We start from the raw sequence: 25,173 nt of genomic DNA, 5'->3' as shown, positions 1-25,173 counted from the left end.
TCGGTTTTATTACGTTGAGATGTCTTCCCTCTGTACTCACTTTGGCGACACCTTTTATGATGAATGGATGTTGTATTTTATCAGTGCTTTCTCTGAACCTATTAAGACGAGCATGTTGTTTTGTCTTTTCTCTTGTTGATGTGGTGACTTACATTGATCGATTTGCACATGTTGAATTATCCTTGTGACTCTGGTATGAATCCAAGTTGATCATGGCGTGTGATTCTTTTTGTGTGTTGTTGAATTCAGTTAGCTAATATTTTGTTGCCCATTTTGCGTTTATGTTCATAAAGCGCTCTGTTCTGTAACTTCTTTTTTGGTTGTGTCTTTGTCTGGTTTAGGTATCGGCGTGACGGTGGCTCATAGAAGGACTTTGGGAGTGTTTCGTCCTCTTCAGTCTCCTGGGAGAGTGTGAAGAGGGTCATATAAGTTCCTCTTTGTCAGTTTGGTAGAAGTCCTCCGTGAAGCCATCCAGTTCTGGCCTCTGGTTTGCATGGAGTTTCAATTGGTGTTATTACAGATTCTGTGTCGCTTCCATTGGCCGGTCTGTTCAGGCTGTCTGGGTCTTCTTGCCTCCGTTCTGGTGGGCTGTGTGTCTCTAGAGACTCGTGCATGTCTTCCAGGTTTGCTGTCGGATGGCTGAGCACACAGTGGTTCTTAGTACTCTCTTATAAACTTTTGTATCTCTGAGGTATCATTTTTAAAAAATTTATTAGTTTTGGCGCTGCTGGACTTCCCTGGTGGCTCAGATGGTAAAGAATCTGCCTGCTACTTGGGAAACCTGAGTTTGATCCCTTGGTGGGGAAGATCCCCTGGAGGAGGGCAATGCAACCCACTCCAGTAAGAGAATCTCATGGACACAGGAGCCTGGTGGCCGCAGTCCATGTGGTCGCACAGAGTCAGACACGCCTGAGGGACAGACGGTGCTGGGTCTTCCTCGCTGCCTAGAGGAGCCTGGTGGGCTACAGTCCATGCGGTCACAGAGTCAGACATGACTGAGGTACAGAGGATGGTGCTGGGTCTTCCTTGCTGCCCAGAGGAGCCTGGTGGGCTACTACTGTCTATGGTGTCTCAAAGAGTCAGACAGGCCTGAGCGACAGAGGATGGTGCTGGGTCTTCCTCGCTGCCCAGGGGCTTTCCTCTCATTTAGCTGAGCACAGGAGGGTTTTCCCTTCTCTGTGGTGCCTGGGCTCCTCGCTTTGGTGACGTGTCTTGTCGCAGGGCACAACTTTGGGCCCGCGGGCTCAGCATTTGCAGCCTGAGCGGGATCTTCTCGCAGCAGGGATGGAACCCGCGTCCCCTGCGTTGGCGGCTGGATTCTTATCTGCCAAGCCACCAGGGAAACCCGGTAGCTGCCCTTGTTCCTCCCATCTCAGTTCTTATTTTGTGTATCGAGTCCCACGTTGTTCCCTTTTGAATTTGATGTCATGGACTGGACTCCTACGGTCGTGTTTTACTTATTCACCATCATGCTTGAAAACTGACTTGTGTTTCTGTAGTAGCAGTCCAGCTTTGTGCATTTTTTGTATAAAATTCTGTCGCATATATACACACCAAACCATTCATTTTGGTGAAAGTGATTTCTGTAACTTTTTCTACTGTGAACAACCCACGTGTCCTTTTTCTCCTTGTACACGCGTGGCTGTGCACGCATCTTCCTCTGGGTTATACAACTGTGGGCCAGCGCTGTGTCTCTGCCCTTTAACTGAGAGTTGCTGTCGACTCTCCAGATTGACCGTGGTAATGAGTACCCCTGCCCGTGATGTGCTGGGATTCGTCAGAGTCAGCCTTGTCTCCTCCATGGTTTTCTCTTTCCCTCTCTTACAGATGAACTAGGAGGTGGGCATCTCATTTCAGGGTCCCTGGGGCATAAAACTGAGGTGGAGATGATCCTATGTGATTGTAATGAGAAGGACACATCTGTGCCCATGGGGCCATCAGTGGGGGCTGGCTGCACCAGACTCGGCCTGTAGGAAAGTCCACCTGCTCCTTCCTTCCCACCCGGGCTTCAGCGCGTTCACCCAGGCTCCTTGAGGTTGGCCACAGAGTGCGTTGGCCCCAAAGAGACACACAGTTCACACTGGGCCCTTTAAGCATTTATTGCCTGATGATTTTGTCTGTGCCGGGTCTGTGTTGCTGCGGGGGTGTGTCTGGTTATGTGAGTGGGGCTGTTCCCTCGCTTTGGTGTCTGGGCTTCTGCAGCACTGGCCTCTCTGGCGGTGTGCGGGCTCCAGGACGTGCCAGCCTCTGTCGCTGCGGCTCATGGATTCAGTTGCTCCCTGGCGTGTGGGGTGTTCAGGATCACGGATTGAACCCGTGTCTCTTGCATTGGCTGGCAGATTCTTCACCATCAGGGAAACCCCATATCGGGGCTCTTTACAAAACGATATATTCCTGAGCTCATTTACCAGTGTAGCCCTGACGGTCACTTCAAACGCCAGGGTGTCCCTTCACACTGACAGTGTTTCTGGAGAGACTACAGCGGGTGTCCTCGGACAAGGAGGAGGGGCATGCAGGGTCCAGAGGGGGCTCAGGGAAGAGTTTAGGATCCAACTGTTCCAAACAGGGCCCCATTTAACCCATTTATTCAGTTACTTTAACAGCATTCTGTTTCTGAGAAGAGATGGAGGTCATTGCGCACACCAGAGACGGCGGGCATGAACAATGAGGCTCACGTCCTCCATGCGAGTGGACAGAGCCTGGGGGCATGCAGGGTGAGGACCCACCCCTGCCATGTGGGATTCGCCTCGGGCCAGGGGTGAGAGCAGCCGGGAGCCGGGGCATCCTCCCCAGGAGGGAGGGGCCCCGTGAGCAGAGGCCGACCCACCTGGGCCTCCTCCCACCCTGCGGCTCATCTCTCCCCCAGGGTCAGAGGCTCATCCAGAAGCTCCTACACCAGAAGCTCGCGTCCCAGGCTCCTGCGCTCTGGGCGGTGCGGGGTCCCGGTGCTCAGCTCCGGGCTGCATCTCGGCTCCTCCGTGGTCGTGCCAAGCCTGGCAGAGAAGGATCCCGAGGAGCAGCAGGACCGAAGCCGCGAGGCCCATCCGGGTGAGATTCTGCACCGTGTAGTCTGGGGTGAGGGCACACAGGTCAGCGCCGGCCCCGTTACTCACTGTGTGTGCCCAGGGCACCCGCCTCCCGTGAGAAGACGCAGCCCCGAGCCCAACTCCTGACAGGGACACTGTCCTTGTTCACACTCGCGGGTCTGACAGCGGTGCTGGGGGAGGGTATCAGCCGAGCCCGAGTGTCGTGAAGGGAGGCTGTGGGTGGGCCGTGTCCTCCTCGGGAGACTCCTGGGGTCTCTCTATCTTACTGTCTCAGACGTTCCTGTCAGGACCCGGAGCTGAAGGAGCTCCGACAGCACAGGGTGGGGTGGGGCCTTCCACTGAGCGGTGGTCTGTGGGGTCCCGGGGTGGACCCCTATGAGCGGTGGTCTGTGGGGTCCCAGGGTGCGGCCCGCCCCTGAGTGGTGTTTGCAGGGTCCTGGGGTGGGACCCCGCCCCTGATCAGTGGTCTGTGGGGTCCCGGGGTGGGACCCAACCGTGGCTCCCACGGATCCACCTCCCCCTACAGACGCTCGCTCAGCCCTCTGTGTCTGCCAGCTGGACTCTGCCCGCGGGAGGAAGTGATCCCTGCAGCCTCCGGGGCCAGGATGTGGTGGGGGCGGACCTGCTTCTCCACAGACTGAACCCCATCCAGCAGCCTCAGGCCCCTGCAGCCTGTGGCTCTGGCGCCATCTCTGCCTGACTCCCCGCCGCCCCTCGACGATCTGAGGGGCCTTGTCCTCCCAGAGAATGTTAAAATGCCCTGGGGTGGGCTGTCTCCCCTGAGCAGAGAGCCCCGAGACTCCCCAGGTTCGGATCTGGGTCTGTGGCTGGGAGACTGGGTCCTGGGAATGAGCCCAGGAAGGCGTACGCCGGGCTGACCCGAGGACCCCACCTCACGCACCTCTGCCCTGCACGGCCCTGTGGCCTCCCCGAGACCCTCCCACTGACCACCTGCCCCTCCGGGACCCCAGTGCGGGAGGAAGGGGCGGGGCGCGGGCTCCGAGGCCCCTCCCTCAGGGGGCCCTCCTTCAGCGCCCCCTCCTCCACCACCGCCCTGCGCTCCCAGGGCAGAGCCCCGAGCTGCTGAGTGAGACGGACAGACTGGGCCTCACCTGCGACCACGAGCGCCAGGGGCTCACTGGGCTGTGACAGCAGGTAGGGGTCTGTGCTGAGTGAGCCGTAGCACCTGTAGGTGCCCCCGTGGGCTGAGGTCACAGGGCTCAAGGAGAACTCGGCCTGGTACTGACCGTCTTGGTCCTGGGAGCGCAGACGCAGGGGGCGATCGGCTGGCCCCTCCTTGGACAGAAGGAAGGTGTCCGTCCTCTCTCCTGACTGACACAGCAGGGTCACATTCTCCCCCGGGGCCACCGAGGGGCGCGGGCCGCACTGAGAGGGAGGGTCTGTCTCTGAGCCGTCCTGCAGAGAGGAAGGGGGTGCGGGCGCCGGGCCTGGTTCTGAGCGAGACTCCGCGGGCCTCTCTGGCCCCTCAGCGCTGTCTCTGTTTCTCAGAGTCTCTCCCCTCCCCAACCCCTGTCTCTCTGTCCCTCCCCGGGACCCCTTCCCCTGGTCCCAGCATCATCCCTGGGGCTCCCCAGTGGGGCCTGTGCACAGTCTGGTCCCCCACTGACCCGCTGACTCCTCACCTGCCACCAGCAGCTCCAGGGTCTCACTGGGGGCCGACCACTCGGAGGAGAGGCCGTGTCCACCGTAGCATCTGTACTGGCCCCTGTGGATGGTGCCCACTGGGCCCAGGGGGAAGTCGGCCTGAGAGAGCCCCTCCTGGGGCCTCTGGGCAGGGCGCTGGGGGAGGTCCTGTCCCCCTACCTTGGACAGAGCGAATCTGGTGTAACCAACGTCAGAGCGACACTGGAGGGTCAGGTTCTGTCCAGAGGTGACGACAGGGCCCTGTGGGGTCAGGAGGGAGGGCTTCCCAGACAGCCCTGGGGAGAGACACGCGCTGGGTTGTAGGGACCGCTTCCCCTGTGGACCCCCTCTCTCGGCCCGGCCCCAGGCCTCGCCATGTCTCAGTCTGTGTGTCTGTCCTGTGAGCCCCACGCTCCTCTCCCCACCCTCTCACAGGGGCTCCCCTGGGAGCAGAGACCCCAGTACGTTGTCTTGTCTGCACAAATGTATGGGGTCAGGACGGGATTCCTCACCTGAGACCAGGAGCTCCAGGGGGTCGCTGGGGGCTGACCACACCCGGGGGCTCTGCCTGTAAAAGCTGTAGCATCTGAACGTCCCCCTGTGCCCGGGGGTCACGGGGTCCACGGGGAACAGGGCCTGGGTCTGCCCGTCGGGGGTTCGCTGTCCATCCAGACCCCAAAAGGACTCGTCTTCTCCTTCCTTGGTTAGAAGGAATCTGTTAAATCCCCAACGGGAGCCACACTGGAGGGTCACATTCCCTCCCGACATCACTACAGGGCTCGGCAGGGCTGAGAGGCTGGGTTTGCCGTAGGGTCCTAGGAGAGAAGGAGGCAGCTGGTTCCGTGGGGTCCCCACCCTCTCCTCCCCCCACCCAGGGCTGTGCTCTGAGAGGGACAGCCCCTGAGAGCAGACCCCTCCCGAGGGCAGAGCCCGAGGCCCCCTAGATCCCTCACCTGTCACCACCAGCTCCAGGGGGTCACTGTGCTCTGACCGGCCAGTGCGGGTTCCGTAGTAGCACTGATAGCTCCCTGCGTGGTCCTGTCCCATGTTTTGAATGGAGAACTTGACCTTGTCCCCGGGCTCCAGGGGTTTCTGTCTGTCCCATGAAACTGGGTTTCCCTCTTTATCCAGATGGAACTCCTGGGCCCCCGGGGGACCCTGACACCAGATGGTCACGGGGCTCCCCCAGGAGACCACAGAGCCTGGCTCAGCCCAGATGGTGGGTTTAGGGAGGGTCCCTGGAAGGAAATCAGAGGTGGGCTCACCAGGAATCTCCCCCAGGTCCTGGCTCTCAGCCGAGACCTCCCAGACTCCCCCTCCATGACCCCCAGGCTGCCCTCCCCTGCCCATGGCCTGGGGGTGACCTTGTCCCCAAGAGAGGAGGGAGCTGGGCCCCCGGACAGACTCACCGGCCTGCGCCTGGGTCCTCAGGCCCACACTCAGCCCTGGAAGAGAGCGCTCTGTGAGAGGTGTGCCCTCAGCTCTGAGCAGCGCCTCTCCACCCGGGGAGTCTCCTGGGCCCTGGGGTCCCCTGACGGAGTAGGCTGGCTGGGGGGTCCCTTCAGACCAGGGCTCCCCCTGCCCCTCCCATCTCACCAAGGCAGAGCAGGGCAGGGAGCGCGGGGGCCATGGCGTCTCCTCCTACGGTCCAGGCTGTGAGGATGGAGGAGACCTGGGTGTCCTCCGGACAGACAGACCACAGGGTGTGTCCTGTCAGAGGCTCAGGCTTCCTGTCACGTGGCTGTCACATCAACGTCCCCGCAGGAAGGGGAACAGCCTCTTCTTGAAAGCCTAGCGTCGTCCCTGTGACAGTCCCAGGGTGTTCCCGAGACACCTCTTTGAGGTGTGGGCAAGCAGGGCGTGTCCTTCCCTCCGAGAGCCTCACCTTGGGGTCTGCTTCCTCCTCTGCCCGCCCATCAGCAGGTCCCCAGGGGTCCTCACCATGGACGGGTCACCAGGCCCTGGAGATGCTTCAGGGAGGATGTCAGCTCCTGCTCCGCGCAGGGCTCAGATACCCAGAAACACTCTTTTTTTTAAAATTGCTGGATCATTACTTTACAACATGGTGCTGGTTCTGCCATACATCAGCATGGATCGGCCATGTGTGTCACATGCCCTCCCTCTAGAACCTCCCTCCCCTCTGGGTTGTACAGAGCCCTGTGTGAGCTCACTGAGTCACAGGACACATTCCCGCGTGGTCTGTTTTACACGCGCTGGTGTGCGCATTTCCATGCTACTCTCTCCATTCGTCCCACCCTCTCCTTCCCCTCTGTGTCCACAAATCTGCTCTTTATGAGGGACAAATGATCAGAGTGTCCCTGGGCTCAGTGGAGTCCATGTGGCCGAGAGCCCAGAGGAGGCTTCAGGGAATAAGGAAGGAAACTGACTCCTCCACTGCCCCGGGGTGTGGGTTTCCCCCATGGCAGCCCCCTTCAGGGCGTCTCTCTGTATCGCATCACCGTCCAGCCCGCCTTCCTGGGAACAAGCCCCTGGGTGCTTCCTGCCTCCTCAGGGCCCCGGGGTCCTTGGGCACAGTGTCCTCCCAGTCTTGTCGTCACCTGCAAGCTTTAGGGAGTATTGATTGGGGTCAGAGCTCTCACTCTTTTGGAAAACAGATGCTCCTATAAACGTGTACCCGCTGCTCATGGACCTGGGGCGGTGGTGCCCTTTCTCGGCACCTGAGGTTCCTACTCTGCCTGTTGTCCCGACCCCAGCCCTCAGAGGGGCTGCAGGCTCTTGCTGCCGTCGTCATGGTCAATTTCCAGACGAGGTGACAGCAGGAGAGGGTGGACATGAAGGGCTGCGGGCTGAGACTGCACCGAAGGGGGTGAGTGTGGTGCCCACCCAGAGCCTCCTCTCCTTCTAACACTGAGATGTGCTTGGAGAGTGTTTCTGAAACATGTAGCCACAGACAAGGGCAGAAAGAAAGTTCCCCAAATGGAGGGGAACCACAGCAAAGCATGAGAGGTCGGGGTGTGGCCCCGGCAGCAGGGATCATCTCAGGGTCAGAGTAAGGTTTCCACCCATGTGGACACACAGAGGGAACCATGGTCACAGAAAAATAAAGGGAGGCAAGCATGTGGATTATTTTGTAGAACAGGTGGTCACTGAAAAGAGGTGAAAATTTTCGACGTGAACAATACAGTAGATTCAACACGTTAAAAAGTCATGCAGCCAAGAAGGCAGCTAAGCGGCCCCGTATGAAGTCGGAGCATAGCATTGAGGAAATGGTCCAGAGTGCAGCACAGAGAGCAGACAAGGAGATTCAGGAGAGGCGGGCCTGTGCTGAGGGCCAGTGTGGTATCTGTTGTAAGTGTCAGACGGGAAGACGCTCACGAGAGACAGCAACGGCTGAGGAAGCAAATAACGGAGCCTCCTTTACTGATGAGAACTGACCTGCGAAGGGCTGGGACTCATGCATGTGCACGTGACACCTGAGGGCCGCCCTGCTGGGCTCCTGACTGAGACTCGGCGCTGCTTACTTAGGGGCCTGGGCGGGATCAGCGGCCAGAGATCCAGACACGGCACACTTGAGCTAAAGACCCCACACCCTGCAACGGAGAGCCTGTGTGGGGCAGCGACGTCAACAATAGGTTAATTAACTACATATTTGTAAAAATAAATGGAAGTAATATCTGTATCTTGACCTTTCATAGTAAACTGAGAAACTGCAGGTTAAATTTAAAAATTATTTCGCGCTGAATTATACAATTTGAAACAGTTAATTCTCTTTTAAGTAAATTTCAAATAAAAAAAGGAAAATCAAGGCGGACTGGACTGAGGCCCTAAAAATGTCCTGAAACTACTTCCTGTGGAAAACGCAGATTATCAAGAGAATGACCAGCCCACAGGGAGCAGACTGCCCCCTACCAAAAGGCGGCACTAAAGGATACTGGAGCCATGCCGTCAGGGAATTAACCAGGAAGAGTTCCCCTGAGTCGGAGTACTTGCAAGGGGCAGAAGTGAGAGCTTCATGCAGAGCACATCCCCAGCTTCCAGGAGGTTCAGCCTCCCGGTGTGGGCCGTGCCTCAGCCTCAACCCACCAGGTCTTGAGAGGACGTGGGCTCTGGGGGCATGGGGCCCTTAACCTTCACAAGCGTTTTCCTCTCCTAGTACTTGAGTCACAGGCTGGATTCCAAATAGAGTGTTCTCAAGCAACTTGTTAAAAAGAGAATGACTGTGAGAGAAGGCATTTCCAGAGGTGCAAGTTCTTAGATACTGACTGTTTTCACACAGAAAGGGATACTAAGAGATGGCAGAGAGACAGTGAGATGCAACAAAGAGGAACGCATGGCCAAAAATGAGCTTTGGAAAAGTACACAGACACACACTTGCACGCACAAACGCACCCGCACGTGTGCATGGACAGAGCCGTGCGCATGCCCACACACGTGTATATGAGTACCCAGAGTTCAGGTGAAGCACCGTTAGAACTTTGTCTTTTGTAAAGGAGGAGGAGAATGTGTACGGGTTCAGAAATAAAAATGTAAATACGTATTTTAAGCACGAGAGCAAGTGCCTAAAATGAGCAATGGAATAACTCCCAATGTGCCTGGTGTAATTAAATGAAAGAAAACCTTTTCAACTTTACTGTGGTATAATTGACAAAATTGATGCTGTAAAGAGCCATATTGCATAGGAACCTGGAATGTTAGGTCCATGAATCAAGGCAAATTGGAAGTGGTCAAACAGGAGATGGCAAGAGTGAACGTCGACGTTCTGGGAATCAGCGAACTAAAGGGGACTGGTCATCTAACTCAGATGACCATTATATCTACTACTATGGGCAGGAATCCCTTAGAAGAAATGGAGTAGCCATCATGATCAACAAGAGAGTCCGAAATGCAGTACTAGGATGCAATCTCAAAATTGACAGAATAATCTCTATTCGTTTCCAAGGCAAACCATTCAGTATCACAGGAATCCAAGTCTATGTTCCAACAAGTAACGCTGAAGAAGCTCAACGATTCTATGAAGACCTACAAGACCTTTTAGAACTAACACCCCCCAAAATATGTCCTTTTCATTATAGGGGACTGGAATGCAAATATAGGATGTCAAGAAACTCCTGGAGTAACAGGCAAATTTGGCCTTGGAGTACAGAATGAAGCAGGGCAAAGGCTAATAGAGTGTTGCCAAGAGAACGCACTGGTCTAGCAAACACCCTCTTCCAACAACACAAGAGAAGACTCTACACATGGACATCACCAGATGGTCAACACCGTAATCAGATTGATTATATTTATCACAGCCAAAGATGGAGAAGCTCTATACAGTCAGTAAAAACATGACCAGGAGCTGACTGTGGCTCAGATCATGAACTCCTTATTACCAAATTCAGACTTAAATTGAAGAAAGTAGGGAAAACCACTAGACCATTCAGGTATGATCTAAATCAAATCCCTTATGATTATACAGTGGAAGTGAAAAATAGATTTAAGGGACTAGATCTGATAGAGTGCCTGATGAATTCTGGACTGAGGTTTGTGACTTTGTACAGGAGCAGGGATCAAGACTATCCCCATGGAAAAGAAATGCAAAAAATGGCTGTCTGAGGAGGCCTTACATATAGCTGTGAAAAGAAGAGAAGCGAAAAGCAAAGGAGAAAAGGAAAGATATTGCCATCTGAATGCAAAGTTCCAAGAATAGCAAGGAGATCTAAAAAAGCTTCCCTCAGCAATCAATGCAAACAAATAGAGGAAAACAACAGAATGGGAAAGACTAGAGATCTCTTCAAGAAAATGAGAGATACCAAGGGAACACTTCATGCAAAGATGGGCACGATAAAGGACAGAAATGGTATGGACCTAACAGAAGCAGAAGATATTAAGAGGTGGCAAGAATACACAGAAGAACTGTACAAAACAGATCTTCATGACCCAGATAATCACAATGGTGTGATCACTCACCTAGAGCCAGACATCCTGGAATGTGAAGTCAAGTGGGCCTTAGGAAGCATCACTTTGAATAAAGCTAGTGGAGGTGATGGAATTCCAGTTGAGCTATTTCAAATTCTGAAAGATGAAAGATGATGCTGTGAAAGTGCTGCACTCGATATGCCAGCAAAGTTGGAAAACTCAGCAGTGGCCACAGTACTGGAAAAGGTCAGTTTTCATTCCAATCCCAAAGAAAGGCAATGCCAAAGAATGCTCAAACTACCGCACAATTGCACTCATCTCACACGCTAGTAAAGAAGTGCTCCAAATTCTCCAAGCCAGGCTTCAAAGTACATGAACTGTGAACTTCCAGATGTTCCAGCTGGTTTTAGAAAAGGCAGAGAAACCAGAGATCAAATCGCTGCAACTGGAGAAAAGCCCACACAGCAACAATGAATAAATAAACAACATAAAAAATAGATTTCTAGTGCAGGTTTTAAAAGATGCTTTGATAAATGATAGGAAATTCCTTCTACTTACGACTTTTTCATTATAAATTGGTGGTATATTTTATCAGAAAACTTTTCATCTGTTATCATGATGTTTTAAAATTTCTTCTTTTAATATTTGAATTGTATTGATGGATTTTTGTGGATGAAACCAACCACACATTCTTCAAAAAAAATAGGTGCATGTGCGTGACATGTGGTCCATTTTATTTACTGATGAATCCTCTTTGTGAGTGTTTGTTTAGGAAAACAAACCAGGGAAAAAGAGCTTCCTGAGATTTCCCCATTTTGCAGTTTCCGTGTCACCGTTTGGTCTCAGGTTTCTCTGGCACAGTGAAATGTTTTGTGGAGTGTGCCCTTCCTTCCTTCTCCCCTCTCTGAGTAAGCTCGGGAGGTGTGTGTACGAGTGTGTGTGTTTCATGAGTGCCCACGTGTTCAGATGCATTCACCTGTGAAACTCTCTGGACTCTTTAACATATAGGACAATTCAGATTTTCTGTTTATCCTTATGTCCATAATTTTGATAAATTTTATTTTTGAGGCTTTTGGTCTGTGTCATCTACATTTTCTACTACAATAGCATAAAACTGTCCTTCGATGAAGCTTTTACCATTCTAAAGTCTGAAGGACCTGCCATCGTGTCCTGATGGTGGTAAAGCAACACCTTCTCTCTTTCTGACTTGGTCCTTGTGCCTAGCATGTGTGAATGTGGTCCACGCCCTCAGGGACGAAGCTTTCTGGCTTTTCTGATTTTCCTCTCCTTGTTTGTCCTCAGTGGTAGCTACCCCTGTCATTGTTGTTTCCCTGTTCCTCCCTTCGTTTGGAGTAATGTGCTGACCTTTTTCAAAATCACTGATAATTGAGAGTCTGTTGCCTTCTTTATAAAATGAGGATATTAATTATCTTTTTTAAGGAAACTGAAACATGCCTTTCAGTGTTTTAGTAATCTGTTTATTTGTGTCTGTGCTGGATCTTCCCTGCTTCGTGTGGGCCCTCTCTGATTGCAGCGAGTGGAGGCTGCTGCCTGGCTGTGCACGGACTGCTCACACTCGGGCTTCTCTCGAGGAACACCAGAGCTTCTCTGGGCACCAGGGCTTCGGCAGCTGCAGCGCCCCTAGGCTCAGCTGTCCGGCAGCAAGTGGATCAGACCCATGTCCTGTGCATTGGCTGGCAGACTCTTAACCACTGGGCCACCGGGGGTCCAGGATGCTGTTTCTGAGGGTAGAACCAGTTGAGTGGAAAGGGTCCCCGGGGCACCTGGTGGTCTGTTAGGAGCCCAGGTACTGGCTGCTTGTGGTTAGGTGGTGTCCATTGCTGGCAGCTCCCGTGCCTCCTGGGGTCTGAGATCTGGTCCCGGGAGCCTGGGCTCGGGTCCTTCCTGGGCTAGCGAACGGCGAGAGCAGCGTACTCACTGGGCTCTGCTGGGGGCTCCCCTGACGGGGGAGCCGGGGGTGCGGCCATCCCCCTTCTGACGATCGAGTGGTTCAGCTGGGCGTAGGTCACGTCCTGGGGGGCTTCAGATGTAGCAGCCTGCGGGGGCGAAGGTGTGTGAGATGGGGTGCCTGGGGGCCTGGAGAGGAGGCACCCATCTGCTGTGCATCTGTCCATCCTTCCCGGAATCCCCCCGACCGGGAGGACAGGGGGTGCCTCCCGCCTTAGTGATCTCGGGGGCTCACAGGGCGCCCGTCCCCTCCTGGGGGCCTGCCTCCCGCCTGTTGTGCTGGAGGGAGGCAGTGAGGCAGGACAGGTGCCTCCTGGGTCCGCCGCCCTCGGGTCAGGTCAGCTCTCTCTCCTGGTGGAAACTCCAGGGGCCTCCTGATGCCCAGGAGCCTCTGGGAGCTTTGTGCAGCCCTGGTTTCTGTCTGAGCCCGGACCTCTTGCTCATCTGGCCTGGCACACAGCCGTCTTCCTGCTAAAGCGCGTCCCTCCTGCCTCAGGACCTTCCTCCCGAGTCTGCCCGCCCCAAGCGCCCAGTGCCGTCTCTTGATTTACTTTCCTCATCAGCACCTTGCATTCTGGGACTCCGCCAGCTTGTTGGCGTGGGGCCCCTCTCACCACGAGCTGAGCGCCTGCCGTACCTGCAGGGCCTGGGGGGTGGCGCCCGCTCTCCCGCGCCCTTTGCTGGGGGTGAAGGAGGGGAGCCTGGGCCATGTGGGTCATCCACTGATGCACGCGTCCTCATGAGACCTGGGGCTGCACCCCTACACCATAAGGTCAGCCAGAGGACATGGCGCCCTGAAGGAGGGGCCGTGAGGTCACAGGGCAAGGGGAGGGTGGGGTCACAGCAGGACCCAGGGAGCCGGGAAGGAGGGGTGGGGTGGGCGTGGCTGGAGCTGGGGTGTGAGCACAGCAACGCGTGCGCTGGGCTGAGTTTGGCAACAGGAGGTCTGTGGTGGCCAGACGGGAGCAAGGGTCTCACCCGATGGTCCAGCTGTAGCCCCACCTCAGAGTGTGTGTCGCTCACGGCAGCATCTGCAGCAGAGCAGAGGGCACCGCTAGGTAGGGTTCAGAGAGCCTCAGGGCTGGAGCCCCCGCCCTGCAGCCTGGGTGGGGGGCTGCTGTGTAGTCTCCCACCCTTCTGAGCATCCCCCCCACGGCCTCCAGAGGTCTCTGTGCCCCCCCGACCCTGCACCTGAAAGTGCTGTGTGGGGTTTCAGTCCCCAGCCCCGGTCCCCCATCCTTCTGAGCATCCCCCCCACTGCCTCCAGAAGTCTCTGTGCCCTCCCGTGGGCCGCCGCCTCTCCTGCTCACAGATGGCCTGGTCCTGGGCGCCTGTGGCTGGGCTGGAGCTGAGGAGGAGACACTGTGTCAGGGGGAGAAGGTGGGGTGGTGTGGGTGGGGCTCTGGGGGTGTTGGGGCGGGAGTTACCTGCTCTGCGGGTCCCTGTCCTCAGGCCCTGGGTCTGCCGCCCCTGTCGGAGGTTGGAAATCAGCCTCAGCCTGGGCTGGGTCTCGGGACAGAGGCTCGGCCCCGGGGACATGGTGCCCCCGCCCTCCACGTGGGATTCAGGAGGAGAGAAGGCAGCCTGGGTTCGTGGTGCATGTCTGTTCGTGACATTGAGAAGGAGGGGAATGGCTTAAATGAGTGCACGTGGGCTGACCGTGGGTGTTTTTTTCCACTAGATTTTCAGATTTGAGATTCTGGAAAATTTTTTAATGAAATATCGTTGATTTGTAATATATTAGTTTCAGGCATACAACATATGATTCAATGTTTTTATAGGTTATACTCCACTTAAAGTTATTACGAAATAATTGCTACATTCCCTGTGCTATCCAGTATATCCTTCTTGCTTATTTCATACACAGTAGTCTGTGTCTCTAGTCCACACTCCTCATCTGCCCGACCCCCCGGTAACCATTAGTTATTTTTCTGTATCAAGGACTCTGTTTCTGTTTTTCATATATGTTCCTTTGTATTGTTTTCCAGATTCAGTATGTACCAATGCTATCATCAAGCGTTTATGTTCCTCCGAGTTATTTCAGTAAGCGTAATACTCTCTAGGTTCATGTGTGCTGTTGCAAATGGCAGAGTTTCCTTCTTTTTATGGCTGAGTAATATTCCATTGTATGTATATGTGGGCATATATATACACACACACACACACACACACACCACATTTTCTCTGTTCATTCATCTGTTGCTGGACAGTTGGGTTGGTCACATATCTTGGCTATTGTAAATTGGCTACATGAATATTGGAATGTTTGTATCTTCTCAAATTAGTGTTTTCATTATATTGAAACATATACCCAGCAGTGGATTTGCTGGATCATATGATAATTCTGCTTTTCGTTTTTAAGGAACCTCCATATGGTGGGAAAACATTTTTTGAACTGACTGTTCCCATGTCCTTGGTTTCCCTCTGTCTGATGCCCTAAGGCCTCCAGGGGTCCAAGTCACCCCGTTCCCTACTCACGTGACTTCCTGCATCTGTCCTGACCCCGGTGTTGGAGGAAGAGAAAGAGGAGGACGAGGAGCAGCAGGACGAAGGTCACCAAGACCCCGATGAGGGCACTCAGGTACCACGTGAGGCCTGGGGCACCAGAGACGCCTGAGTGAGCCAGGGGTGCCGTTTAGCTAGGCACCTGCTGTGTGAGGACTGGTGCTGGGGTCTGTGCGTCCACATCCAGCCCACCCGACCCATTTGCAGACGAGGAGACTGAGGCCCAGAGAGGGAGATCACGGGCCCTGGTGACCCAGCCTGGAGGTGGCAGAGCCGGGACTGGAACCAGGGCCGTGGGCACCCTGAGCTCCTCCTGAGCTGGCCCCCAGGAGGACACTAGCTTCCTGCTCTGGGGGGCCCTCACCTGCAGGGGGCTGTCCGAGGGTCTCAGCTGGAGCTGAGGGTCCTCCCTTGTCCCCTCCCCTCCCCCACCGCAGCGGGGGCGGGGGGAGGGGCAGACTGCACGGAGGGGCTTCTGGGTCCTCCCCTCCCTCCCCACACACTGCAGTAGAGGGGACAGGTCCCCCACAGTCACCTCCTCGGGGGCTCCCTGTGCTCCTTGTCCGATGCAGGGTCACACCCAGGTCAGAACTGAGGAAATCTAAGATCTGGGGCACGGGTCTCTCCTTTTACACCGGGAGAAGCTGAGGCCCGCACGGGGGGGTGGTGACGGTGAGGGAGTCCACATCAGTGTCTCCAGAGACGCCTGAACCGGGGCCTAACTCAGCCCTGCTCCTCCCCAGACCCGCCACCACGTTCCCAAGAGCCTGCTCCCCTTTCTGCAGTTTCTGACTCCACTGAGGGGTGGAGCTGATGGAATGGATGCCTGGTGGCCGCTGGGGGTCAGGAAAAGGGTGGGGGCGGGGCCGCCTCCCCCTCCACAGCCCTGCTCCCCCAGCCTTGGCCCCCCGACCCCTAGCCGTTCACCCGGCAGCCCAGAGCCCCTGCAGTCTGTGTTGATGATCTGAGGGGGTATTAGATCCTCCAGCTCCCACACCGCCCTGGGCTGGGCTGTCTCCCCTGAGCATAGAGCCCTGACAGTCCATAGGTTCAAATCTGCGTCTGTGGCTGGGAGAATGGGACCTTGGGAGGTTGAGCCCAGGAAGAGGTGCCCTGGGCTCATCCAGGGTCCCCATCTCACTCCCCTCTGCCCTGCACGGCCCTGTGGCCTCCCGAAGACCCTGGCACTGCCCACCTGCCCCTCCGGGACCCCAGTGCGGGAGAAAGGGGCGGGGTGCGGGCTGCGAGGCCCCTCCCTCAGGGGGCCCCTCCCTCAGCGCCCCCTCCTCCACCACCGTCCTGCGCTCCCAGGGCAGAGCCCCGAGCTGCTGAGTGAGACGGACAGACTGGGCCTCACCTGAGACCACGAGCGCCAGGGGCTCACTGGGCTGTGACAGCAGGTAGGGGTCTGTGCTGAGTGAGCCGTAGCACCTGTAGGTGCCCCCGTGGGCTGAGGTCACAGGGCTCAAGGAGAACTCGGCCTGGTACTGCCCGTCTTGGTCCTGGGAGCGCAGACGCAGGGGGCGATGGGCTGCCCCCTCCTTGGACAGAAGGAAAGTGTCCGTCCTCTCTCCTGACTGACACAGCAGGGTCACATTCTCCCCGGGGGCCACCGTGGGGCCCGGCCGCACCGAGAGGGAGGGTCTGTCTCTGAGCCGTCCTGCAGAGAGGAAGGGGGTGCGGCCGCCGGCCCAGGTTCTGAGCGAGACTCTGTGGGCCTCTCTGGCCCCTCAGCGCAGTCTCTGTTTCTCAGAGTCTCTCCCCTCCCCGACCCCGTCTCTCTGTCCCCTCCCCGGGACCCCTCCCCCTGGTCCCAGCATCATCCCTGGGGCTCCCCCGTGGGGCCTGTGCAGAGTCTGGTCCCCGACTGACCCGCTGGCTCCTCTCCTGCCACCAGCAGCTCCAGGGGGTCGCTGGGGGCCGACCACTCGGAGGAGAGGCCGTGTCCACCGTAGCATCTGTATCGGCCCCCTTGGACGGTGCTCACCGGGCCCAGGGGGAAGTCGGCCTGAGAGAGCCCCTCCTGGGGCCTCCGGGCAGGGCGCTGGGGGAGGTCCTGTCCCCCCTCCTTGGACAGAGCAAATCTGGCGTAGCTGACATCAGAGCGGCACTGGAGGGTCAGGTTCTGTCCAGAGGTGATGACAGGGCCCTGCGAGGTCAGGAGGGAGGGCTTCCCTGACAGCCCTGGGGAGAGACACGCGTCGGTTGTTGGGAGTGCTTCCCCATGAACCCCCTCTCCCGTCCCGGCTCCAGGCCTCGCCGTGTCTCAGTCTGTGTGTCTGTCCTGTGAGCCCCACGCTCCTCTCCCCACCCTTTCACAGGGGCTCCCCTGGGAGCAGAGACCCCGGTACGTTGTCTTGTCTGCACAAATGTATGGGGTCAGGACGGGATTCCTCACCTGGGACCAGGAGCTCCAGGGGGTCGCTGGGGGCCGACCACACCTGGGGGGTGTCCCTGTAAAAGCCGTAGCATCTGAACATCCACCTGTGCCTGGGGGTCACAGGGCCCACGGAGAACAGGGCCTGGGTCTGCCAGTTGGGGGCTCGCTGTCCATCCAGGGTCCGAGAGGACTCATCTTCTCCTTCCTTGGTCAGAAGGAATCTGTTAAATCCCTGATGGGAGCCACACTGGAGGGTCACGCTCCCTCCCAAGGTCACCACAGGGCTCGGCAGGGCTGAGAGGCTGGGTTTGCTGTAGGATCCTAGGAGAGAAGGAGGCAGCTGGATCTGTGGGGCTCCCCCTTCCCCCCCCCCCCCGCCCAGGGCTGGGCTGTGAGAGGGACACCCCCTGAGAGCAGACCCCCTCCTGAGGGCAGAGCCCGAGGCCCGCGAGAGTCCCTCACCTGTCACCACCAGCTCCAGGCGGTCACTGGGCTCTGACCAGCCAGTGGGGGTGCTGTAGTAGCACCGATAGCTCCCTGCGTGCTGCTCCGTCATCTGTGGGATGGCCAGCTGGGCCTTGTCCCCGGGCCCCGAGGGTTTCTGTCTGTCCCAGGGGACTGAGGTGCCCTCTTTATCCAGATGGAACTCCTGGATCCCCAGGGTCCCCCGACACCAGATGGTCACGGAGCTCCCCCAGGAGACCACAGAGCTGGGCTCAGCCCAGATGGTGGGTTTGGGGAGGGTCCCTGGAAGGAAATCAAATGTGGGCTCACCAGGCGCCCCCGCCAGGCCCCGGCTCTCAGCCCAGACCTCCCAGACTCCCCCTCCGTGAGCCCTGAGCTGCCCTCCCCTTGCCCACAGCCTGGGGGTGACCTTGTACTCATGAAAGGAGGGAGCTGGGCCCTGGGAGAGACTCACCGGCCTGCACCTGGGTCCTCAGGCCCACACTCAGCCCTGGAAGAGAGCGCCCTGTGAGAGGTGTGCCCTCAGCTCTGAGCAGCGCCTCTCCACCCCGGGAGCCTCCTGGGCCCTGGGGTCCCCTGACAGAGCAGGCTGGCTGGGGGGTCCCTCCAGACCAGGGCTCCCCCTTCCCCTCCTCATCTCACCAAGGCAGAGCAGGGCGAGGAGCGTGGAGGCCATGGCGTCTCCTCCCTGCGGTCCAGGCTGTGAGGATGGAGGAGACCTGTGTGTCCTCCGGACAGACAGACCACAGGGTGTGTCCTCTCCAAGGCTGGGGCTACCTGTCACGCGGCTGTCACTTCAGCGTTCCCACAGGAAGGGGAACAGCCTCTTTTTGAAAGCCTGGCGTCATCCCCATTACAGTCCCAGTGTGTTTCTGAGATGCCCCTTCCAATAGAGGGCATCCAGGACATGGCCTTCCCTCTGCAAGCCTCACCTCGGGGTCTGCTTCCTCCTCTGCCCACCGATAGCAATCCCTGTGGGGTTCTCACTGTGGATGGGGTCACCAGGCCCTGGAGATGCTTCGGAGAGGATGCCAGCCCCTGCTGCCCGCAGGACTCAGATCCCCAGAGACACTTTTTTTTTTTTTTTTAATTGGAGGACCGTTACTTTACAATATGGTGCTGGTTTCTGCCATACATCAGCATGGATCGGCCTTATGTGAAACATGCCCTCCCTCTACAACCTCTCTCCCCTCTAGGTTGTCACAAAGCCCCTGTGTGAGCTCTGTGAGTCACATGGCACACTCCCCCGTGGTCTGTTTTACACGTGCTGGTGTGCACGTTTCCATGCTACTCTCTCCATTCGTCCCATCTCTCCCTCCCCTCTGAGTCCACAAGTCTGCTCTTTATGAGGGACACACAGTCAGCGTATCCCTGGGCTGAGTGGAGTCCATGTGGCCGAGAACCCAAAGGAGATGCTCAGGGAGTAAGGATAGAAACTGACTTCTCCCCTGCCCCGGAGTGTGGGTTTTCCCCGTCACAACCCCCTTCAGGGGTGTCTCTCTTTATCGAATCACCGTCCAGCCCACCTTCCTGGGAACAAGCCCCTGGGTACTTCCTGCCTCCTCGGGGCCTCGGGGTCCTTGGGCACAGTCTCCTCCCGATCTTGTCATCACCTGCAAGCTTTAGGGGGTATTGATTTGGGTCAGAGCTCTCACTCTGATGGAGAACAGATACTCCTGTAAACGTGTGCCCGCTGCTCATGTACCTGGGGCGGCGGTGCCCTTTCTCGGCACCTGAGGTTCCTCCTTTGCATGTTGTCCCGACCCCAGCCCTCAGAGGGGCTGCGGGCTCTTGCTGCCGTCGTCATGGTCAATTTCCAGACGAGGTGATGGCAGGAGAGGGTGGATGTGAAGGGCTGCAGGCTGAGACTGCACGTAGAGGGTGAGTGTGGTACCCACCCAGAGCCTCCTCTGCTCCTAACTCTGAGACGTGCTTGGAGAGTGTTTCTGAAACACGTAGCCACAGACAAGGGCAGAAAGAAAGTTCACCAAATGGAGGGGAAGCACAGCAAAGCAGGAGAGGTAGGCCATGTGGCCCCGGCGGTGGGGATCATCTCGGGGTCGGAGGAAGGTTTCCACCCATGTGGACACACAGAGGGAACCATCGTCACAGAAACATAAAGGGAGGCAAGCATGTGGATTATTTTGTAGAAGAACAGGTGGTCACTGAAAAGAGGTGAAAATTTTCAAGGTGAACAATCCAGTAGATTGAACACGTTAAAAAGTCATGCAGTCAAAAAGACAGCTGAGCGGCCACGTATGAAGTCGGAGTATAGCATTGAGGAAATGGTTCAGAGTGCAGCACAGAGTGCAGACAGGGAGATTCAGGAGAGGCGGGCCTGTGCTGAGGGCCAGTGTGGTATCTGTTGTAAGTGTCAGATGGGAAGACGCTCAGCACAGACGGCAACGGCTGAGGAAGCAAATAACGGAGCCTCCTTTACTGACGAGAACCGACCTGCGAAGGGCTGGGACTCATGCCTCTGCATGTGACACCCGAGGGCCGCCCTGCTGGGCCCGTGACTGAGACTCGGTGCTCCTTACTTAGGGGCCCCAGCGGGATCACTGGCCAGGGATCCAGACACGGCATACTTAAGCTAAAGACCCCACACCCTGCAACGGAGAGCCTGTGTGCCAGAGCGACATCAACAAATAGGTTAATTAATTACAACAAATAGGTTATATACAACAAATAGGTTAATTAATTACATGGTAAAAAAAAGTAACATTCGTATCTTGACCTTTCATAATAAACTGAGAAACTGAAGGTTAAATTTAAAAAGTATTTGGTACTGAATTATACAATTTGAAACAGTTAATTCTATTTTAAGTAAAATTCAAGTAAAAAAAGGCAGACTGGACTGAGGCCCTGAAAATGTCCTGAAATTACTTCCAGTGGAAAACGCAGATTATCAAGCGAATGACCAGCCCACAGGGAGCAGACTGCCCCCTACCAAAAGGGGGCGCTAAAGGATACTGGAGCCATGCTGTCAGGCATTAACCAGGAAGAGTTCCCCCTGAGTCGGAGCACTTGCAAGGGGCAGAAGTGAGGGCTTCATGCAGAGCACAGCCCCAGCTTCCAGAAGGTTCGGCACCGCCTCCCGCAGTGGGCCGTGCCTTAGCCTCAAACCGCCAGGTCCTCAGAGAAGAGGTGGGCTCTGGGGGCATTGGGCCCTTAACCTTGACAAGCGTTTTCCTCTCCTAGTACTTGAGTTACACGCTGGATTCCAAATAGGAAGTGTTCTCCAGCAACTTGATAAAAAGAGAATGAGGGTGAGAGAAGGCATTTCCAGAGGTGCAAGTTCTTGGATATTGATGGTTTTCACACAGAAAGGAATACTGAGAGATGGCAGAGACAGTGAGATGCAACAGAGAGGAATGCATGGCCGAAAATGAGCTTTGGAAAAGTACGCAGACACACACTTGCATGCACAAACACACCCACACGTGTGCATGGAGAGAGACGTGCACATGCCCACACACGAGTATATGAGTACCCAGAGTTCAGGTGAAGTACCGTTAATACTTTGTCTTTTCTAAAGGAGGAGGAGAATGCATACGTGTTCAGAAATAAAAATGTAAATACGTATTTTAAGCACGAGAGCAAGTGCCTAAAATGAGAAATGGAATAACTCCAAACGTGCCTGCTGTAATTAAATGAAAGAAAACCTTTTCAGCTTGACGGAGGTATAATTGAGAAAATTGATGCTGTAAAGAGCAATATTGCATAGGAACCTGGAATGTCAGGTCTATGAATCAACGCAAATTGGAAGTGGTCAAACAGGAGATGGCAAGAGTGAACGTCGACATTCTAGGAATCAGCGAACTAAGATGGACTGGAATGGGTGAATTTAACTCAGATGACCATTATATCGACTACTGTGGGCAGGAATCCCTTAGAAGAAATGGAGTAGCCCTCATGGTCAACAAGAGAGTCCGAAATGCAGTACTTGGGTGCAATCTCAAAAATGACAGAATAATCTCTGTTCGTTTCCAAGGCAAACCATTCAGTATCACGGTAAGCCAAGCCTATGCCCCAAACAGTAATGCTGAAGAAGCTGAACGATTCTATGAAGACTTACAAGACCTTTGAGAACTAACACCCCCCCAAAATATGTCCTTTTCATTATATGGGACTGGAATGCAGAAGTAGGAAGTCAAGAAACATCTGCAGTCACAGGCAAATTTGGCGTTGGAGTAGAGAATGAATCAGGGCAAAGGCTAATAGAGTTTTGCCAAGAGAACGCACTGGTCATAGCAAACACCCTCTTCTAACAACACAAGAGAAGACTCTACACATGGATATCACCAGATTGTCAACACTGAAATCAGATTGATTATATTCTTTGCAGCCAAAGATGGAGAAGCTCTATACAGTCAGCACAAACAAGACGTGGAGCTGACCGTGGCTCAGATCATGAACTCCTTATTGCCAAATTCAGACTGAAATTGAAGAAAGCAGGGAAAACCACTAGACCATTCAGGTATGACCTAAATCAAATCCCTTATTGCCAGGGTCCAGCCCCGGCTGATCCAGGGTATTCGAAGCAGGGACAGCGTCGGCAAGGATCAGGATACAATAGCTTCAATTAGATATTAATTAGAGATGTAAAGAGTAATAGAATGAGGATAGCTCAGTAGGAAAATTCAGTAGAGAAAAGAGGCTGAGTAGCTTGGTTTACGTGGGAGACCAATAAAACTTCAAGACAAGAAGTTTGCGCCACTTACGTAGGCCGCAGGCGTCCTTTCGTTCTCCTGAAGGAGAGGAGACACTGAGGCCTCCCCGGTCGGATCTTAGAAGCCTGGGCATAATTAGTAAGCATGGCGGGTTCTGCGCTCCAGATGGAGACTCAGCCAGAGTGAGAGACAGAGAGACATTGGGAGACCAGTATTTCGAGAAACTGATCCCAATTCTTTATTTTTCATGGTCTACATTTATACACTGAGATGTTATGTAACAGTCAAGTGGGGTCAGCAGTCCTGACTTTTATCAAAGTCAGGTGCTTCATACAAATGTATACAGAGGTCTTAGGCGTGTTACATCATCTTCTGGCCAGGGGGCCTGCTGACAATTTATGACCCTCTCCTTGTGACAGCGGTCAGTCAACCAGGACACTTATTTCTCCAGGGGTGATTATTCTTAAAACAGACACGACCCAAATAAAGTTACATTCCTATAGGGTGAGGGTGTAGTGGGTTTTAGTTAAGGAAAGAATTTACTTAGCCTAAGGTCTAACGTGATTAATATCAAAGGTTAATACTTATTTCTTCTATATATTCATTAATGTGTGTAAGGGCAGGGGATATGGAGACTTAGCAACAAACATTGGCTCAACAAATGAAAAACCCTTCACCAGTACAATTTCTAATCAGCCCATTATACTTATACTAATAGTTTTCTAACTTTTCTAAGGAACCTGTTTTTAGAAGGTTTAAAGCATCTCGTGCCTCTCACGGTTGAGAGGCTGTGAGCAATCACATGTGGCCAGACAAGCCTGTCAGGCAGGCTAGAGAACCTTCAGAGAAGGTTGTAGGTTAAAACACTCTTGTCACGCCCAGGAGTTTTTATTATCTGGAGCTCTAGGAAGTGTGTTTTCAGTATATAAAAAAAAAGAAAGAAAAAGGTGTGAAAAATACTAAAGAGAGTTATGATCAGATTATCTAAAATTGGATTACAATTAGTTAGATAAATGGATTTTGTTAGGAATGACACAGCCATAAGAAAACTGGTTAGAGCCAACTAGGTCCAAGATGGCGGAGCTGACTTTCACTAGACCTTGAGCCTTGGTATTTACACCCATTGTGACATATCAACAAGCTAAATGATGCACCCATCGACGTTGACTAAATCTGACCAAATGTTCTAAACCCTTTTAATTGATCTTTTTGATAAAACTTCCTAAATCGAATTCTTTTGAAGTTCTTTTGACCTCTAGCTAACTTTGGGGTGCTTCAGAGGGCCCCTGAAACATCCCAAGAGAGATATTAAACTGTGTTTATTTGGTTGGTTAAATTACATGAAAAAGATTATCAAATGATCAAATTATCAAATCGACTCATGTTAAAATGTATGGTAAAAGTACTAATTACTAATAAGATACCCTAGAAATTATATGGAGTTCTTAACATTCTGATATGTCCTGGTATTCGAATAGAAAACCTGATGACTTCACAAAAGTTAACAAAAGGACTGAAAGAAGCAGCGAATATGTTTATAACTTTTACGGTTTCTCTCTGAAAAATTACGGGTTTTCAGGGAGTAGGGAAAACCTTCCTCTCAAACGAATTAGGACAATACTTTGGTAAAATTAAATGTTACAAACAAAACAATTATGTTTTCTCTCTATCTGACTCCTCCAAAAAATTGGAAATTCTTAGGTTTCCAGTAAGTTTATCAAATGAGTTAGGAAAGTTATCTCACGGGTACAAAAATCTCAAGAATTTTTTGAGACCTTAAAAAAGGGAAGAATTCACCTAGATTTGTTAGGCAAAATCTGTGATAAGTCTTTGGTGTGAGTTTCCCAGCCGTGTTTTATTTTAAAAGTTCAGTCTGAGACTCTATAAATGTTTCAGCAAAATAAAAAGTCTATAGTCAATTATGGTTATAAAAATCATCAGACCAAAATTAGTGAGAACAGACCTATTTTGCAAACAAGCTAGCCTTCATTTGGTTATATTTGATAACAATGAGGGTAACTTTAGGGAGAAAAAGATATTTCCAAACAATGTTAAATCCCAGTTTGTTAATGGAGGTCTGCATCTAGTAAGACTCACCTCTTAGATAGTTCTTGGCTGTTATGTGATATTAATGTACAATTTAATTGAATTCTTAAAGAACACCCTAAGTTTGTTTCTGAAGCTTATCTCAGTAATCTATCTTTGGATGAAGACCAGATGCCTCATGACCTGCAACCAGGACTGGAAAAAGACATAATTTAAGGGTCTGTCTCCAACCTGGATGGAAGGACTTTTTTTTTACCAGGTACTCTTAACTAGCTCATGCACAATGAAACTGAAGGGAAATTAATTCTTAGATTAATTCCCACATCCAAAGGCCCCTACACTGGATTGGTTTACAGAGAAGACAGCTGACCTGATCTCACCTTAAAATGATGCTTAAGCAGGAGAAACTACACTACACCAGGATGAGAAGGCAACGACATCAGAGGTAGACAGCTTGCCCAAGATGCTGGACATGATTCGTATCATCATTTATGTTTTCTTGACTTCTTAGACCTTTGCATATAAATCAAAGACTTTTCTATCATAGGTCTGATTCCATGCTAGTTTTAGAAATCAATTCAATTGT

The 25,173-nt window shown here is 53.7% G+C and overlaps 2 protein-coding genes and 1 pseudogene across 3 annotated transcripts in view; all 3 read right to left on the bottom strand.

Moving 5' to 3' along the window:
- The window catches only part of LOC109572041 (leukocyte immunoglobulin-like receptor subfamily B member 5), a gene marked incomplete in the record, with an annotated part of 242,862 nt that extends 224,238 nt beyond the window's left edge, over positions 1-18,624 (bottom strand). The window contains 1 exon segment of the mRNA XM_070771810.1: positions 18,511-18,624. Within this exon segment, the coding sequence (XP_070627911.1) occupies positions 18,511-18,544 (34 nt within the window).
- LOC139177264 (leukocyte immunoglobulin-like receptor subfamily A member 6) lies at positions 2,079-6,321 on the bottom strand (annotated as a pseudogene).
- The window catches only part of LOC109572044 (leukocyte immunoglobulin-like receptor subfamily B member 3), a 62,258-nt gene continuing 49,091 nt past the window's right edge, over positions 12,007-25,173 (bottom strand). The window contains exons 1-9 of one of the 2 annotated variants that reach the window (XM_070771828.1): positions 17,866-18,077; positions 17,422-17,724; positions 16,896-17,207; positions 16,381-16,683; positions 14,997-15,113; positions 13,946-13,988; positions 13,829-13,866; positions 13,497-13,549; positions 12,007-12,607 (exon numbers count right to left, since the gene is read on the bottom strand). In XM_070771828.1, coding sequence (XP_070627929.1) covers positions 12,461-12,607; positions 13,497-13,549; positions 13,829-13,866; positions 13,946-13,988; positions 14,997-15,113; positions 16,381-16,683; positions 16,896-17,207; positions 17,422-17,724; positions 17,866-17,959 — 1,410 coding nt within the window. In that variant the 5' untranslated portion in view covers positions 17,960-18,077 and the 3' untranslated portion in view covers positions 12,007-12,460. Of the gene's footprint in view, positions 12,608-13,496; positions 13,550-13,828; positions 13,867-13,945; positions 13,989-14,996; positions 15,114-16,380; positions 16,684-16,895; positions 17,208-17,421; positions 17,725-17,865; positions 18,078-25,173 lie in introns of those variants that run through there. The other variant, XM_070771826.1, reaches the window with a different exon arrangement.

The sequence above is a fragment of the Bos indicus genome, chromosome 18, assembly GCF_029378745.1.
Source record: "Bos indicus isolate NIAB-ARS_2022 breed Sahiwal x Tharparkar chromosome 18, NIAB-ARS_B.indTharparkar_mat_pri_1.0, whole genome shotgun sequence".
Classification (NCBI taxonomy): Eukaryota; Metazoa; Chordata; class Mammalia; order Artiodactyla; family Bovidae; genus Bos; species Bos indicus.
This window is presented reverse-complemented; position numbering and strand designations above follow the sequence as displayed.